The 17,751-nt window shown below is 36.8% G+C and overlaps 1 protein-coding gene across 1 annotated transcript in view; it reads left to right on the top strand.

Annotated features, from left to right (window-relative positions):
* LOC127842298 (uncharacterized) overlaps positions 1-4,081 on the top strand; it is a 139,321-nt gene extending 135,240 nt beyond the window's left edge. The window contains exon 8 of the mRNA XM_052371729.1: positions 3,899-4,081. Within this exon, the coding sequence (XP_052227689.1) occupies positions 3,899-4,081 (183 nt within the window). The remainder of the gene's footprint in view (positions 1-3,898) is intronic.
* Positions 4,082-17,751: the final 13,670 nt, after the last annotated feature.

Below are 17,751 nucleotides of genomic sequence, written 5' to 3'. Positions count from 1 at the left end.
CTTAAAATTAAGATGGTGACTTTTATTTGTTAAAAGATATCATTGTGTTCTGTTTTACACTAACATCATATAAACGTGCAGACGTGAACAAAGACTGGAATATTAATTAAACGTGCAGACGTGCAAAAGACTGTTTGTAAATTGTGAAAAATATAATTTTGTTTCTTATATCTTTGTTAATCTTGTTAAATATTATAATAAGTCACCATACAATTGTTATTTCACATTTAGTTCTTTTAGCGGGTACCTGGGGCAATCTACACCCAGGGTACATCATGAATAAAGTTTTATGAAAAAGAAAAATCAACTCTGGCTTTGATCTTTATTAAACCACAGGCCTTGATTGTCAGTGATATCTGACATGGTCATAATAGACAGTGAGACCCCCCCCCTCCTGGTTGGATTGGACAAAATTCAAGGGAAGTTATAAGCTTTTAAGGGAGAAATTTCTTTACCTGTCAAATGATAAATATAAATTTTATTTCAAAGCGGCGCAGAAGGAGGCATTGTGTTTCTGACAAACACATCTCTTGTTGGGTCTTTAGGTCAAAGGTCAAGGTCACTGTGACTTCTAAAAAAAATAAAAATAAAAATTCTTGTCCTGACAAGCTTTCGCAGCCGAGCGTGGCACCCGTTATGCGGTGCTCTTGTTTTTAAAGGCTACCAATGCAGTGTTCGGCTGAATCTATGGTGTAATAAACACAGTCTTCGTTAGCTTTGATGTCAAGTAAGCTAGAAATAAGAACAGATTCGAGGGCTGACGAGGGGCATGAAAGGCAATCAATATTAGCAAAAAGGCAAGAACTAGATAAAGATCAATCTCCGCGCAGAGTTGACGTTCCTTGCTCTCACAGAAAATCTCTTCCATTACAAGAAAACCTTACCAGATTTGGTAGTATTTTATTTTATTGTTTTAAATATTATAATATGAAAAATAGTATCATTTGTTTACATTTTGGAAATAGTGTATAAGTTAAGGTTCTTAACGAAAAAAAGAACTAACATAAAACAGCAAAAATAACAACAATACAATTATAGTACCACGTGGCAAGGCTATCATCACGTGGTGGGTTATGAAGGCAAGGATTTGATCCAGCTTAGCTGGTTCCCGTCAAGTCTCTGCGCGGAAGTTGGATAAATATATACTGTAAAATCATTTATATTCGTCGGAATTACATTTCGTGAGACTTTTTTAAAGACTTTTTTGTAGATTTTCAATTCGTGGATTTTTTATTTTTCAAAAATAGTTTTCTATTTGTGTTGTCCGATGTGTTTATGTTAAATTCGTAGATCGCCTAACCCAAAAATCATCGAACATTAATATCACACAAATAATTATGACTTAACCGTAATGCAATACTGGATCCGTTTTTATAGATTTTTCCATACATTCTCTTCATCATTAAATCCGATAACTTTCGTACTTGAATTGCATTGCAGCCAGTCAAAGATAAACCATACGGAAGAGTAGGGAATTGCCCAAGAGCCCTGCAACTTTAAGGTGTCCCATGAGACCGTTACGAAAGCTTTTGTCCTTACTAACTAAGCTTTTTTAATGACTTGACAAAGCAAATTTTTTATTTCAATGATAGGTTCAGATTTAAGGCTTGACACTGTTTAACCGAGTGGCAATAATTTATTTTTTTGAAAAACCGTATTGTTTTGCTTGAGATTTCGTTTTCAAAATGTTCACTAGGTTGCTCAAACTGGAGCAGAATGTTGGATTTATGTTTTATAATAACAGTTTATATTAATAAAAGGACATTGTCACATATTATGTCTTGCCAGCCTTGGTACTGGGTGGCTAATTTAAAATGTTCAAATCGACCGGTTACTGGTGTTCAGGCAGACACTTGGTCGACAGTTTTATTGCCTATAGGCTTTCACAAAGCTAGTCCGGCACTGATTGAAACTGTATCAGTGTGTTTAATAGTTTAGCACTTTCTTACGGAATACCGCTAGTGCCATCGTGGTTACACATTCCAATCAGGAGAGCGGCATTGCGACAGTGCAATAGTACGATGGCGACAATGCGATATAACGATGGCGACAGTGCGATAGTGTGATGGCGGCAATGCGATAGTACGATGGCGACAATGCGACAGTACGATGGCGACAATGCGACAGTGCGACAATGCGATTGCGACAGTGCGATACTTAGATTGCGACAATGAGAGATACGATGCCGACAGTACGACAACGCGATAGTACGAAAGTCATATCATACTGTCGCCATCGTATCATCGCATTGTCGCCATCGTACTATCACGTTATCGTACTGTCGGCATCGTATAATCTTATATCGCCATCTTTATATTGCACTGTCGTCAATGTATTGTCGCACTGTCGCATTGTCGTCTAATGCCTTTCTGTACACATGCACATATCTTATTTTTTCCTAGATGGAGCCACTTTTAAAAATACTTTATATTGCATCAATACCCAACCTACAACGTTATAAGAATTATATTTCATTATAACTGTAACCTCTCTCAAAGAACATCTTAGTAAAGTCATCTATTTTTGTTTCTGCAATAAAAATATTTAGTGTACCGCAAGGCGATAGTCGTCAGTGCGATAGTACGATGTCGACAATGCGACAATGCGATAATGCGATAATACGTTGACGACAATGCGACAATCGATGGCGACAGTGCCAAAGTAAGATGGCGACAATGCGACAGCATGATGTTGACAATGCGACAATACGACAATACGATCGCGACTGTGCGGTAGTACGATGGCGACAATGCGCTAATACGATGACGACAGTACGATGTTTATCGAATTGTCGCCATCGTACTATCGCGTTGTCGCATTGTCGCTGTCGCACTGTCGCAGTGTTGCCTTCTTACTATTGCATTTTCGCCATCGTACTATCGCACTTTCGCACTATCGCATTGTCGTCCTCTAGATTTTAATGTGTAACCACACTGGCATTAACTGTATTGCGTACTTTGTTATAAAGATACCTTTGTTAAAACGCATGTGAACAGTGCTCTGTGAACGGGGCTTAATGCATGCCGGGTAAAGTGTCCTCCCAGATTAGTCTATGCAGTCAGTACAGTCTAATCAGGGACCACACTTTTCGCTGGTATTTTTCGCATTAAGTCCCTACTTGGCGGATTTTTTTTTTGACGATCGTTTTCGCACATGCATTAAGACCGTTTTATATTATACCATATTCATCTTCACTTTGATATCACATGACGCGTAATTTTTTTGTAATATAAATAAACCCGAACCGTATACCTTTCTTTTTTCCGACTCTTAACCTATTTTGTCTTTTAGGTGAAGTTTACTTATTATTTGCTGATAAATTATGTTTAGGTTTCAATTATGTTTGCAACATTTCATTAAATTCATTGCATTTACCTATGAACAAATGTTCAATGGAGATTTTGCATATTTCTGCATGTCATTCCATATGTTTTATAAATTTTATTGGGGAATTATTTAGAAAGCAGGTGACAACAAAAACGTTCGCCAATGTAAGTTCAAAACAAATGAAGTTGTTTGGCTGACAACTAAATTTATAACTTTTCACCCTTTACACATTGGTCCATATAGAACATTTGAACGTATCGGTCTCGGCATAAACAACCGGTTTAGCTTAAAACAAAAGTTTTGCATTTTGCCTCGCTCTCGGAAAACTGGACTTAACGCATGTGCTTAAAGTGTCGTCCCAGATTAGCCTTTGCAATCCGTACACGGATAACCAGGACGACACTTTCAGCCCAAAATGGATTTTTGTTTAGACGAGCCTTTCTTTAGAAGAAAAAATCCAAAGCGTCGTTCTTGATTAGCTTATACGGACTGTACATCTATTCTTGACTGACTTTTTACGGACATGCACTAAGCCAAGTTTTTGCATAACGACGCTCCTTTTACAATAAAGCCAGCAAGTGGCACCAAAATGGCGGAAGATTACGTGCTGGTGTCCGATCTTGTCCTGCAGTTCGTGAGCGTTGCACTGGGCTTTGGTTTCATTGAGATGTACCCGGAACTAATAAGCGTGTTCGACGCCAAGAGGTCCGAGCTCGCACGGATTCAGGGCTTGTATCTGGGCTTTACCACATGAGGTAGTGAGTGAGCATCTATTTGAGCCGCGTTTTGGGTAAATGTGGCTAAATACATGTGCGTAAAGAGTCCTCCGAGATAAACCTGTGCAGTCCTCATACGTAATCATGGACGACACCTTCCGCTTTTACGATACTTTTCGTTTTAACGGTGAAAATCCATTAAGGCATAACTTGTCATCCCAGATTAGCGTGTGCAGATTGCAAAGGCTTGTCTGGGACGACGCTTTACACAGCCACATTTTCTCAGCACTCGGCTCATTTACAAAACATGTCTCTTTATCTATAAACATGTATGTATTTTATATGCCCTGAGGGGCTTTTCGTAACAGAACGGTAAATAAACAAAAATATACCCTTTCCATGTTGATTTTTCTGGTCCATATATACACGTTTATGTATGTTTGTACATGTATGTTGATAATTGAAGGGAAAAGTGAAGTTTTTTAATCTGGTAAGAAATAAACAGTATAATAGCTTTTGCCTGAATTTTGGGAAAGAGTATAAACTGAGAAAACAATGAGAAGTTGCTAATGGCTTCACGTTAACGAAATTCTTTTGTGGGAAAAGGTATTTAAAATACTCCTGTTTAAGAAAGATAAAAAAGTCGCGATAATGTGGCAATTATTTTACTTTTACATCAAGATTTATCTTGCCTCGCTTATATTTGTGTTTTAATTGTGTAATAATATATGTTGTATATAGGAAATATATATTAACTATCCGTTAATTAAGAGACTAGCGGATTGTATATAGGCACTTGTTCACTTGCCGAAAATTAAAGACTAGCGAAATGTATATAGGCAATTGGTCACTTGCCGAAAATTAAAGACTAGCGAAATGTATATAGGCAATTGGTCACTTGCCGTTAATTAAAGACTAGCGGATTGTATATTGGCGATTGTTCACTTGCTGTAAATTAAAGAAAAATCATTTCTACCCTGATCATGTTTTTTGTTTTAGTTTACGCATACGTTGTAGTAATCAAACAATTAGACCAACACATTTCATTATGGTTTATCAAAATTAATTGATCAAGTAGTTGAAAGTTTTTCGCAGAACATGAATATCCGACTGACTCTGCCGTGTATGCCGTGATAATTAGAATAACACATTCGCTAAAACATTTGGGTAATTAGAAAAGAGCAATACCTTACTACTGTCAGGTAAGCATAAATACAACCAGGATGATAAACTAATACTTACAACAATGTGAGAAAATAGTATTTAACAAATCAGCTAAAAACGAATGAGACGAAAAACAATTCTAACACAATCCCCAAAAACGAATAATCCGACAAACAATTAATATAAAAATGATTTAAAAACAAATGATCCGACAAACGATTATAACGAAAATTAGCGGACAACGTATGTTCCGAAAAACTCTTACATCTGTTTGTTTTTTATCGACATTTGTGAATGTCTCTGATACAAAGGTACGGTCCCGGCCGGCTATTAATGTGTTTTATCGTATTTTCGTATTGAAGAAATATTCGTATTTTATTCGTATAGGATTGTGTTTTCAAGTCATTCTGTGGACGTTTACGATACAAAGGTACGGCACCGGCCCGCTATAATCGCGGAGTTGATCGTGTGCAGCGGTGGGCTGATAGCAAGCTGCTTTGCGAAGGAGTTGTGGATAATAGTGGTGTTCACCGGCGTCATATCCGGTAAGTATACCTATAGAGCTCCCTTATGTTGCTTAAAACTAGACATTGTAGCTAGATTGTATAGAAAGCTTTAAGCTTGTTGTGGTCATATAAGATTAGTTCAATTATAACGCTTGTATAAATCGCTGAATTTAGTTTAAAATAATTTTAGATAGATTGTTTCGAAAGCTGTTACCTTATTGTCATTCAATAGAGTCCGTTTCCTGGGAAGAATCAGTACTAAGTGTTGATATATGAAATCTTTAAAATTCACTCAGATTGGTGATCGAACCTAGAATCTCGTGATAGTCAGGGGACACCACGTACACTACGCCACCGCAACCTCTTAAACCCGATGTTTTTAAATTGGTCAGTTCCGTGTACCGGTGTTTGACAATCGTGATACATCGGCCATCTCCGGTCTCCCCCTTTGTTTAAGCAATAAATCGTCTAATGAACGCGTCGTTTGATTGTCAAGTGTCAAAGATAAGATAACTCACTTTGTAATTAATTCATGCGCTTCGTACGAGTTGTTCTCCTTTCAGTGTAAGCATCAATTTATTTGCATAACGAATAATCGGATACACTGAACTAAACAGAAACTAATAATACGTCACACCGTTTGACAGTCTATTTTCAAATAAGGGAAAATTGCATATCAGGTTAGAGACGAGACCAGATAAGTTAAAAATCAAACCAAACGACTCAAAAGGGTTAAAGCCCGGTCCCGTACTTCTTTTTATACTTAAGTATAGTGTGATACTCGATAATACTAGCCCATATTTTTCATACATTCAGGCTAGCACTGGTGCTTATATCATAAACATATTGTTCTTAATAAAAAATTATATAATTAAATGCATTCAGTACCACGTAAGACAGGACTTTCAAGAAGTTTTAGTACGTGACAGTTTTAGAATATTCTTCTTTGAGACTTATGTCCTAGAATCGGTTTGTGAACACAGTCCCAGGTTACGCAACTTCATGGTATTATTCAGTACAGAAGATAGGGCAATGTGCTGTGGTTATCTGCTGGCCATTAGTGAGCCGATTGTTTTTCACTGATCTTTATATTACATAATTCGCGTCCTAAGAACAGGGGTCTAATGCCATATGCGACCAACGTAGCTACAGACCAGACTGCGGGTAGCTCTTGATAAGAATATGTGGATGCTCAGCCGCATATGACATAAGACCCCTTTTTGCATGACGCGGACAGCATGTTGACTAATAGTACCAATGCATAACCAATAATAACATGCATGGGATGTGTTGTTGCTAACTTGCGTCTAACCAATGAGCACATTCTGTGAAACCAGGTTTTAATGCATATCCGTAAATTGTCGTTCCAGCTTTGCTTCCTTTAAACGAAAACTGCCATAAAAGTGAGCAGTTTCGTCCCAGATTTACCTGTTCAGACTGCAAACGCTCATCTGGGATGACATGTTGCGCACGTGCATTAAGCCAGTTTTCGCATAACGCGACTGAAATACTAACAGGTATGGGGATGTGAAATTGCTACCTCGCGGCCTTCAGTGTATACCCTGCGGCATGATTATTCTTTGTTCCAAAGAGTATTATTTCACGGCGAAGGAAGACAGTGCAAACAGTACGTTATCAGAGTAAATGATAATCGTAACACTTCGTTCATCTCCGGAGTCTCCGTAAAGAGTGCTACGTTATGCAATAAAAAGCCGGTTGGGTCCAGAGTGAGTAAATGGAGGCGGAAATAGCTGAACGATTTCCGGAAATAACCGATCATCAAAATCGTCCTATTTTAGCACTTAATCTAATTTAATTGAAAGTTTAAAGTTCAATGTCATTATAGTATATTCGTTTAAAAAATATTATTATGTTTGTGTCTGCACTTATCTATTTCCGTTTAAAGGCTCATAAAAGGTTATATTGTTGTTACGTTTTTGTTTAAATCACTGATTTTTACTAAAAAAAGCTCTCCAACGAATTTTTTTGACACTTTACGTTTTTTACAGCGGGGGTTTCGGTTATAACAGGGATTTCGTCAATTACGGGGATTTCGGTATTTCTACACAACGGCAAACAGCGATGTAACTAAACCGAATATTTGTGAACAAAATTGACTTGGGGGACACTGTATTTTGAGCTCAAAGCAAGTTGTATTGATCATTTTTATGGTAATTTCCAATAGCATATAGCTATTGTTTATTGATAACGTTCATTATTAAAATATGCAAAAAATATTTTAAAATCGGTAATAATTACAGATCGCCACCTTTTATGAGCCATTAAGATACCTCTTATGATACTTTCGAAAGGTTATAAGGTCGAGTCAGGCGGAAGGCGGGGCTTATTAGGCATCGCTGACCTTAAAAATGACAACGTTGTTAAGGAGTAGTAGTTATGTTACGTATGGAATAGTTACTAGAATACCCAAGAAATGCGAAATGACGGAATGTGTATAACGGGGAATACATCATTGAGTCCCTTTCTGGGAAAACCGGATTTAATGAACGTGCGTAGAGTATCACCCCATAGAAGCCAATGCAGTCCGCAGAGGCTTTTCAGGAACGAAACTTTACGCTTTTATGGTAATTTTCGCGTAGAGAAATTCTCTTTAAAACGATAATCTAATCTAGATGACAGTATCGACCCAGATTAGCATAAACACAAACAAAGTTGTGACGACGCTTCACGGACATGCATTAAGCACGGTTTTCCCGGAGCGCGGCGCATATATAATGGCTACACTTATTTATAGCTAGGGCGAATAAATAATGGCAATACACATTTACAGCTAGGGCTTCTCTATTACATAGCACATATCGCATTTGTTTTAAATACATCGGTATATTTCTTTTAACAAGAAAAAATCAATATTAAAAGATGGCATACCGGTTGTACTTGAAATCCAAATTAAATCATGATACATAAAGATAAAGGTTACATATCACAAATTCCCAATTGTGTTTGTACGTCTGTAATATGCTATGTCTTTAATTACTAATAGGCGGTCGACCAACGTGCGATGTAACCATTTGCAATGATCTCTCGATATGGATTCTGATGAAGAACTGTGTTGTTACCCTTTGCAAGTATCTTTTGATATGGATTCTGCTGAAGAACTGTGTTGTGACCCTTTGCAAGGATCTCTTAATATGGGGTCTGCTGAAGAACTGTGTTGTTACCCTTTGCAAGGATTTCTAGATATGGTTCTGCTGACCGTCTGATGTTACTCTTTGCAAGGATCTCTTGATATGGATTCTGCTGAAGAACTGTGTTGTTACCCTTTGCAATGATCTCTTGATATGGATTCTGCTGAAGAACCTCGGGTTACCCTTTGCAAGGATCTATTGATATGGATTCTGCTGAATAACTGTGATGTTACTGTTTGCACGGCTCTCTTGATATGGATTCTACTGACGAACTGTTTGCTAATAGCGCTCACGGGTCAGTATTTGAAGGGACTTGTTCACAGATCTGTATACTTTGGAAAAATGTCATTTAATTTGTTTGCTTACTTTATTGTTATTGTTTTAGTTTTATTTATTTATTGTTTTAAATTGTATGTACTAACTAAAAGTTGAATAAAATATATTGCCTTCAACGGCATTCGAACTCGAAACCGCTGAAAGCAAAACTAACACGCTTTGCAGGCTTTAAGATTAAAAAGCAAAAAATAAACCATATGTTATCACTCAACATATTTTTCCAAATTATTGAAAAAACTCGGTATAAGCACTTTATTTTTAACTGGTTTCAAATAATGATAATCCATTAAGGAACAACGTTGAACAACCCAATATATAATGTCTATTGATTTCATCTACGTAAATCGCCAAACAAATAGTTTCAATTTCATATTCCAGATATATTGAGTTTGGCATAATCAATTAATACATGTACCATGTATGCTCATTGATTTTAAAGTCCCTGAAAGCAGTAGTAAGTTACCGACATTTGACCCTATGCTATTAGAAGCATAGTCTGTCTTCAACTTTCTACTTTATTTTAAAACGCAATGACATATGTGTGATAAGAATGTGTTAACACAACACTTTACTTACGACCTATATAAGATGAGTAATAATTATCATCAAAATCTCGTGCGGTTGATAAGCGATCAACAACTGACAAACAATAAAAACAACAACAACAACGATTGAACCTGTGTTGTCAATTTAATCAATAAGAGACCAAAATGTGTTGGTTTAAGAGTGCACACTTTTAAAGGGGTCTAGTCACGTTTTGGTAAGTTGAAAAAAAATAAAAAAAAATAGTTGAAGAGTCGCTAATTGTTCGTTGTAGTTATGATATTAATTGAGGTTAACACGATTTAATATATGCCACCGTTATAAGATACAATGTAGTTACTAGATAGTGTTCAACAGTCCTCGTTCATATTCATGGCTTGGATTCAAGATTTAAAATTTAGTGTTTTTCTTTAAAAAAAGTATATATTCGCTTATAACATCTGTTTTAACAAGATTATTTTGATTCGGTTCAATATATACATGAATAGCGAAAGAGGCGAACGATAGCGACAAACTTTATCACCTTCGAAAAAGCAGATTCAGTCAAAGGCTAAGCACTACAGCGGCCCATACGCAGTGAAACGTTGGGTCCCTCGCCCGAGGTCCCTAGTCGGCGGCGTGCCTACTAAAACGCCAGTGCCCAGCCAAGTTCACTCGCTGTGCAAATAATAAATGATATTCAATTTGTTAGACAATGTCAAGCCTTTATTCAGAACATAATATTGATATCAAAATTGACTTTGTCAAGTCTTTTGATAAGACTTAGTAAGAACGTAAACATATATTTTGTCACGGCCTCACGTGGCCCCTTAAAGTCGCGGGGCCCATAGGCAGTTTGCTACTCTGCCCTATGAGTAATCCGGTACTGCCCCCATTCATTTCATAAACCCATCCCGAGCAGTTTTTTACCGGCAGGCGACGTTGAGGCTTGATTTAATGTGGACATTATGACGTCACGAGGGTTTGGCCGCCAAGCCGGTTCTATTCTTGAGTTAATCATAGGCGCATCAAACTTTCTTGGTAGAGTCAATGGAACTATTGGGTGCTTTAAATTACCGTAAGTAACCATATCCTATTTGCAGCGTTTGCAGAGTCTCAGGCTGTGATGCCATACACCACAAGCATTTAATGATTTTACAATCTGTATTATTCCAATTCAATACTCTAGTTAAAAGTGGTATGCCTATGTGCTAGTAAACCGATCAAGGACAAACTATACATATCCATCTTAACGTTAACTATGCGCAAGCCATGCGTTTTTCAGATCTGGAAATATGAGAAGGAAGTCCGATATAACGAAACAATACGAAACGGGGGAAAAGTATTCCTCATGGATTGTGTAGTTTATGAACCATTACTTAAAATATTAGCAACTAAGAGTAAAAATGCTTGTAGTGTTGCTTACCTGAAAGGCAGATCAAAGCTAGTGGAACCATCATTATACATACATATGAAAGACTGTAAGTCCAGATTTACACAAGTGCTATTATAGTTCAAAAACGACATCTATACACGGCAACCAGACCGCTGAATGGCATGGTTTTAAAGATATTAATGTCAATTATACTTCAATTATTTTTGCATGCATTTCATGTAAGGTGTTAATGTATTCAAATTGTTCATCGAAAGTCAATCGTCGTCGCGTCATCGTACTTTCAGTAAAATCTCCATCATAGCGCACTAGATATGCGTATGCTCGTTTATCGCGGTCACCCACGCGCTTATCGCAAATGTGCGGAACTACTACCGTATCCTGAGCGCTTGTATTCTGCAAGGTGTATTCTTCGGCATCATCAATTCGCACACTCCGGCCCTCATGTACGAGGCGGCTGGGCATGCTCGGTACCCTGGCCATGAGTCTGGTCAACCTGATGTACGGGTTCGAGAACCTGTTTCTGCAATATCATGGGCGGTAAGGCCAAGAATGAGTCTCTTTATGTGAAAACGGGGCCTACTTAATATGCGTTTATTGTCGTCCCAGGTAGCCCGTGCAGTCCGCACAGGCTAATCCGAGAAAAGACTTTCTGCTTAAATGGTATTGTTCGCTAAAGGAAGTTTCTTCCCACATTGTTGCGATAGTTATGTCATTGGGGATTGTGTTTCCCTGATAAGCCTGTGCGGACTGCACATGCTAATCTGGGACAATACTTTACGCTCGTGCATTAAAACCTGTTTCTCAGAGCGGTGTGTGTCTCCACAGACGTTGAACAAATTATATGGTATGTATGTTTTTTTTTTCATAAACTGTTTATTCCCACTGGAATATATATATATATATAAGTTAATTTTACAAATATAATAAATCATGATCGAATGTTGCCCAACACTCAAACTGGAATACACAAAAAACTTAATCAGTTTTGGCCTGATTTGTAATCGAATGTCGTTGCTGTTTTGTTCCGTTTCACCAAATTTCTGGAATTATAATGCACTATTGATCCGTTACACCCAAAATGTAAATACCAGTTTTAATTACTGTCGCTTAGTGGGAAGAACACAAGAACGTACACAATTCCATTTCAGTTTCCGTTGGGATTTATTTTTGCTGATCAAACTCTAACACAACGTTAAACAATGTTCATAACATATTTTGAACAACAAGATAAATATAGCAGCCTAACGGCCCCGCGACAATAAACTTGTGACCTATCTACTCGTTTGTCTAAAGTGTACTGACCTCCCATTTTTTGTTACAGTGACATTTGCTAAAATGGGCCAAACATGCAATACTAAGTTAAGTCTGCCTGTAGGGAAACTACGAATGAAATTTCCGCAATAAGCTCAATTGGTAGATCGCAAGAACACATATCCGTGGATCACGGGTCGATCCCCGGTCATGCTTCATGTTTGGTGATTTCTCATGGTGTTTAAGTAAGGACAGTTGCAAATTACTGACACATAATTACGTACACTAAGTACTGAAACACATGAATACAACATTCATCAACACTATTCACCGGAAGCAGTTTTGTTTAGTTTATTGAAACATTTAAGCCTTAAAACAATATCAAGAGAGGTCTTTATGCACGTTTGCTATATATAAAAGTTTAGTAAAAGTTAATAAAAATCGAAATCGAACTAAAGACCGTAATCCAATTTGTCTGTTATTGACGTATGAAACACAGCTAGTCCGCCCGCAAGGCCCTAATATAATAACTAGGATTTTCAACTTCGTTAAAAACCTATATAAAGAGCATCGTTGTCACCTGCTGAATGATGTGTGCAGAAAGTTACGAAAGGTATCATCATATATTCTAAACTTGAATATAATGTTTAAGTAACATCGCATTCATCTGCCTAATGAAGTGTCCAGAAAAGTACAGACGTAATGAAACATAAGCAGATATCGTTGAACAATTAACTTGACATCTATAATAATACAAACTGTGATGGTATCAGTGCCGTGCCCTGCGTAATACAGTGGCCAGTAAAGATTAAACATGTCGTTATACGGAAAGAGGATAGCGACGCATGACGCATGTGACTGAAGTTACATGTACAAATGCATTTACTAAATAGTACTTTCGCCAGCTTTATACAGTGGCAAACGAAGACTGCTGGCATAGCGAAACAAAGCGAGGATTACGTCACACGCGATAAATAAAACTGTAGTTGGATACATGAGTGTCATTCTGCGAAAACTGGGTTTAATGCATATGCGTAATGTGTCGGCCTATATTAGCCTGTGCACTTTCCACCTTGACTTGATATTCCTTTAAAGTAGAGTTCCTTAAAACGAAAAAAAAACATCAAGGCGGAAATGTGATCCCTGATTTGCCTGTCGGGACTATACAGACTAATCTGGAACGACACTTAATGCACATGCACAAAGCTCAGTTTTCCCCGAACGCGGCTCATATGTTAAAACGCCTCTCACGCGGAGCGCTCTATACGACGCTCAACAGTCTAGTTGCTGTCAGCTTGATAAAGACATAGCAAATACTGCCATCATAATGAAACAAAACGAGAATAAAAGCGGATATCTTATAGAAACAAAAACTATTTTAATTGGGTTGTCCGATTAGCGAAATGGTTGGTTCAAATGCATCTTACATTTTCGACCCGGATTTTCAGCCCCGTTCCCTGCTTTATTCAGTGGCAAGTAAATATTAAACACGTCATGAAACTTACAGAGGATAGCGACGCATGACGCAAACTGAAGATAAACGTAAAACAAAATCATTAACTAAATGTTACTGTCGCAAGTTAATACAGTGGCTAACGAAGACTGCTATGACATTAAGGATAACGTATAATAATGTCATATAAACTCATTTAAGTGGGCTGTCCGGTTCGCCTAGTGGTTGGTTCACATGGTTCTAACCTAGTTGACCCGGGTTTAAGCACCGTTCCCGGAAGCACGTGGGTTCTGTAGGTGGTAACCACACCGGACAGGTGGGACCTCATCCGGGTACTCCAGCTCCCTCAATCAACCGACTTTACAAGATCACACAACTCAATTGAAAATATTGTATTGATATTTAAATAAATTGCAATTGCAGCTGTTATTCATAAATCTTATCACTTCAGTGTAGTAATGTTATTGGGAATTAGTGCTTCGGCACACTCCGGGTCCACACATACGACATACTTAGGCGCAAGGACATCATACACTTTGAAATACACACACACACACATGTTGTACTTTTAGCGAATGTTAATACGCTGGTGGTCAAGATAAAAAAAATCCCTGCTGTATGCCATTTTCGTTATATGAGCAACGCTCTGTGAAAACAGGGCTTAATGCATGTGCGAAAACTGTTCGCATGCAGTTCGCACAGGCTAATCAAGGACGACAATAACCTCTTATATGAAATATTTTGTATAGTAAAACACACGAGGATACCATCCCATATAATACAGTGACGAGAAAAGACTGTCGTCATATTAAAACACAGCAAGGATAGCATCACATATTATAAAATAACTTATGATTAACTAGAAAATACTATTTAAGTCGGGATGGAAACGAATATCCGGGTAAAGTATCCGGGTAGTAAAAGAGGACTCGAATTATTGATTAAACGAAATTTCCTATCTTGTTGTGCATACTAATTTTTTATATGGTATATCTCGATGTAAATCTGTATGCAGTATACTAAACATCGTTTGAATAGCATCGCTGTCGCCTGCAGAATAAAGTGTGCAGATAGTTACCGATGATATCCTGATATATTGTGAACCGAAGTTTGTTTAAGTAACATTGCAGTCAGCTGCTTACTGAAGTGTCCAAATATATATGTATATATATATATATATATATATATATATATATATATATATGTGGGGTCTCCTTCGGGTACACCGACCTACCAATATTACACAACTTAATTGACAATACATATTTGAATAACTTGGCATTGCAGCTGTCATTCATAATTCTTATCAATTCAATATAGTTACTTTACAAGGATATCACAAACTTCGAAATACACACACACACGTGGTACTCTTAACAAATGTTGAATACGCCGCTGGTCAAGTTAACATATCCCTACTGTAAGCCATTTTCATTATACGAGCCAAAATTTGGAAAAACGGGGCTTAATGCATTTGCGTAAATTGTCGCACCAGATCAAGTGGTACTTTTTACCAATGTTGAATACGCCTCTGGTCAAGTTAACATATCCCAATTTTAGCCATTTTCTAGAACTTCATTCTAAATTCATGCGAAACAAGGAACATAAGTAAAAAAACTATCGGACTATCTATGGTTACATGTATATTCACAACGAGCTGCATGCAAAACAATTCGGACAAAAGAATTCAAGAGGATGATCATTTTTGAGGTATTATAAGGAAGTGAAAATAATTATTTTCCGGTTTTTTAATTGTCACCAGAAAGAATGCAGGAATTTTTTAAAGATTTGATGTATGTGATATACTACGCTCGTTTGAGAACGCCATACAATTATTTTGTTTGACGGTTAACTCATTCCTTACAGAAGCCCGTGTTTCAGTGAGTGGTAGTTTTTGAACCCCTGAAGACAAAGGCAATAAATGTATTTTTATTGTTGATAACAACTTAATTAATCACGATTAAAAAAAAATCATAAGTAAATTGATATTTGTTTAATATTATGTAGGCGAACTCATTGCAATACTCGCTTTTAGATACATATAGCTGATTGCGAACATATAATATGCATAATGTGTGTTGAGTACGGGCCTGTTCAAAATCCCGTAGGGTTGCATGTCTTGCCTTTTTTAGTTCCACTAAACATGAATAAGACACGTTATTCAAATAAAGTTTCATAGCAGGATTTCAGAAGCAGAGCAAACGTTCGTTTTGTCCGATGTGATGTGTGTGTGTTCAATGCACGTTCTGCACGTGCGGTACGAGTATGTGTTCAAATACATTGCTTAATGACCGACAGACCTATTATTACACATCAATGTTTTCCAATTCAATTAAGAAAAAGACATTGCACAAACAATATTTATCAGATTGGTAAAGAAGCAAGCAAATACAAATATAAAGAATACAAATTATTCGCTAAATTCTAATTTCACGCGCAACATGACGCAACGAGACCCGCACATGGTTCAGATTTATCAGAGTGTCGTGCATGAATTTGTTTATTAATCTATGTAGTTGCTGATCTCAAGCAACACCACACGCAAATTAGAGATTATGTATTTAGCCTTTATTTCAGACATAAACATTATACAAACGTTACGATACAAGTGCGTTTGCACTTCAGTGTCGCATTCATAGAGGGCAATTCTCTGAGTTACGTATCCTGAATCGTTTTATGTTTAAAACTTTAATATAGAATGTTTTGTATTTATAAATCACAGTTGTCTTTTAATCCTTATGTCAAAAATAAAAGGTACCACCTGGCTTTGACACATATTTTTTTAAATGCTCTGCAAAATAAACATACTATCGACCACGAAAAAAGCCTGCTCTAACGGTGACATTAGCGTCTTACTTAATGCGGTGTTTTATTTTAAAATACAGTAGGGTTCAAGCCCATACGTACACATACAGTTCAACACAATATGATCGCACTTGGTAAATCGCATACACATGTAGAAAAATTCATTTAAGCAACACAAAGTTCAACAACTTCTTTTAAAACAATTTACAAAACAGCATTGTAGTAAACTTTTCTAGTAGGATTTTGTTTTGATACAGTGTTATTAAATCCGCGAGTCTGTAATCATTTTTTTCAAAGTCCTTTGGTTAGGTAGACGTATGGGTATACGAAAACTAGCCCTCGGTCGTTTTCAAAAATCCATTTTGTCCCGAAAATTCAAATGCAAGCAACTAAGATTTTCAATGACAAACACTTTACAGTTGCTTCATGTTTGCAAGTCCGATGATTACTCATACTTAAAAACGTTCTAAGCAGCAGTTGTTTACAAAACGAACTATGCACAGAAAATACATATACTCTTATAAAAAATAATATAAACTAATGCTTTCACTTTTTTGTTTCAGCTTGTTTCAATATTGTTTGCTTTAACTTTAAAACGAGTCGTAATTTTTGATAGAAACGGAAAGAGGTAGGTATAAATAAGAACATGTCTGTGTCTTGTATGCCCTCATGACGAATTTAAATATGAAAACTGTACATTAGTTGATTTTACATGACCAATCGATCATTTGATTTTGGAGTTGTAAATATGATATATAACAAAATGCCGTTGACTTGTTGATAATTTTAGACAAGAGTGGTATGGTAAACTGAATAGCAGTCCTGTATTTGAAATGTATAAAGTTATAAATATTTCTTTTGAATATGAAGAATATTTAGACTTCCTTCCTAGACGTCTGCGTTTATTTTTTTAAAATAAGAGTCTCTGCACACCCGTTAATAATTCAAACTGACAGATATGCCCCGAACAACATTCCACGAAAAGAACTAAGAAGACGAATATCATTGCATGTGTATATGCAGATGTTACACTGAATTTGTTTAATATAAATATTACATTTTATATTAACCCATCTGTGTATTAGTTTGTTGTGATAGATTAGTAATGTCCAATGTATGCAAATAT

The sequence above is a fragment of the Dreissena polymorpha genome, chromosome 8, assembly GCF_020536995.1.
Source record: "Dreissena polymorpha isolate Duluth1 chromosome 8, UMN_Dpol_1.0, whole genome shotgun sequence".
Lineage (NCBI taxonomy): Eukaryota > Metazoa > Mollusca > Bivalvia > Myida > Dreissenidae > Dreissena > Dreissena polymorpha.
This window is presented reverse-complemented; position numbering and strand designations above follow the sequence as displayed.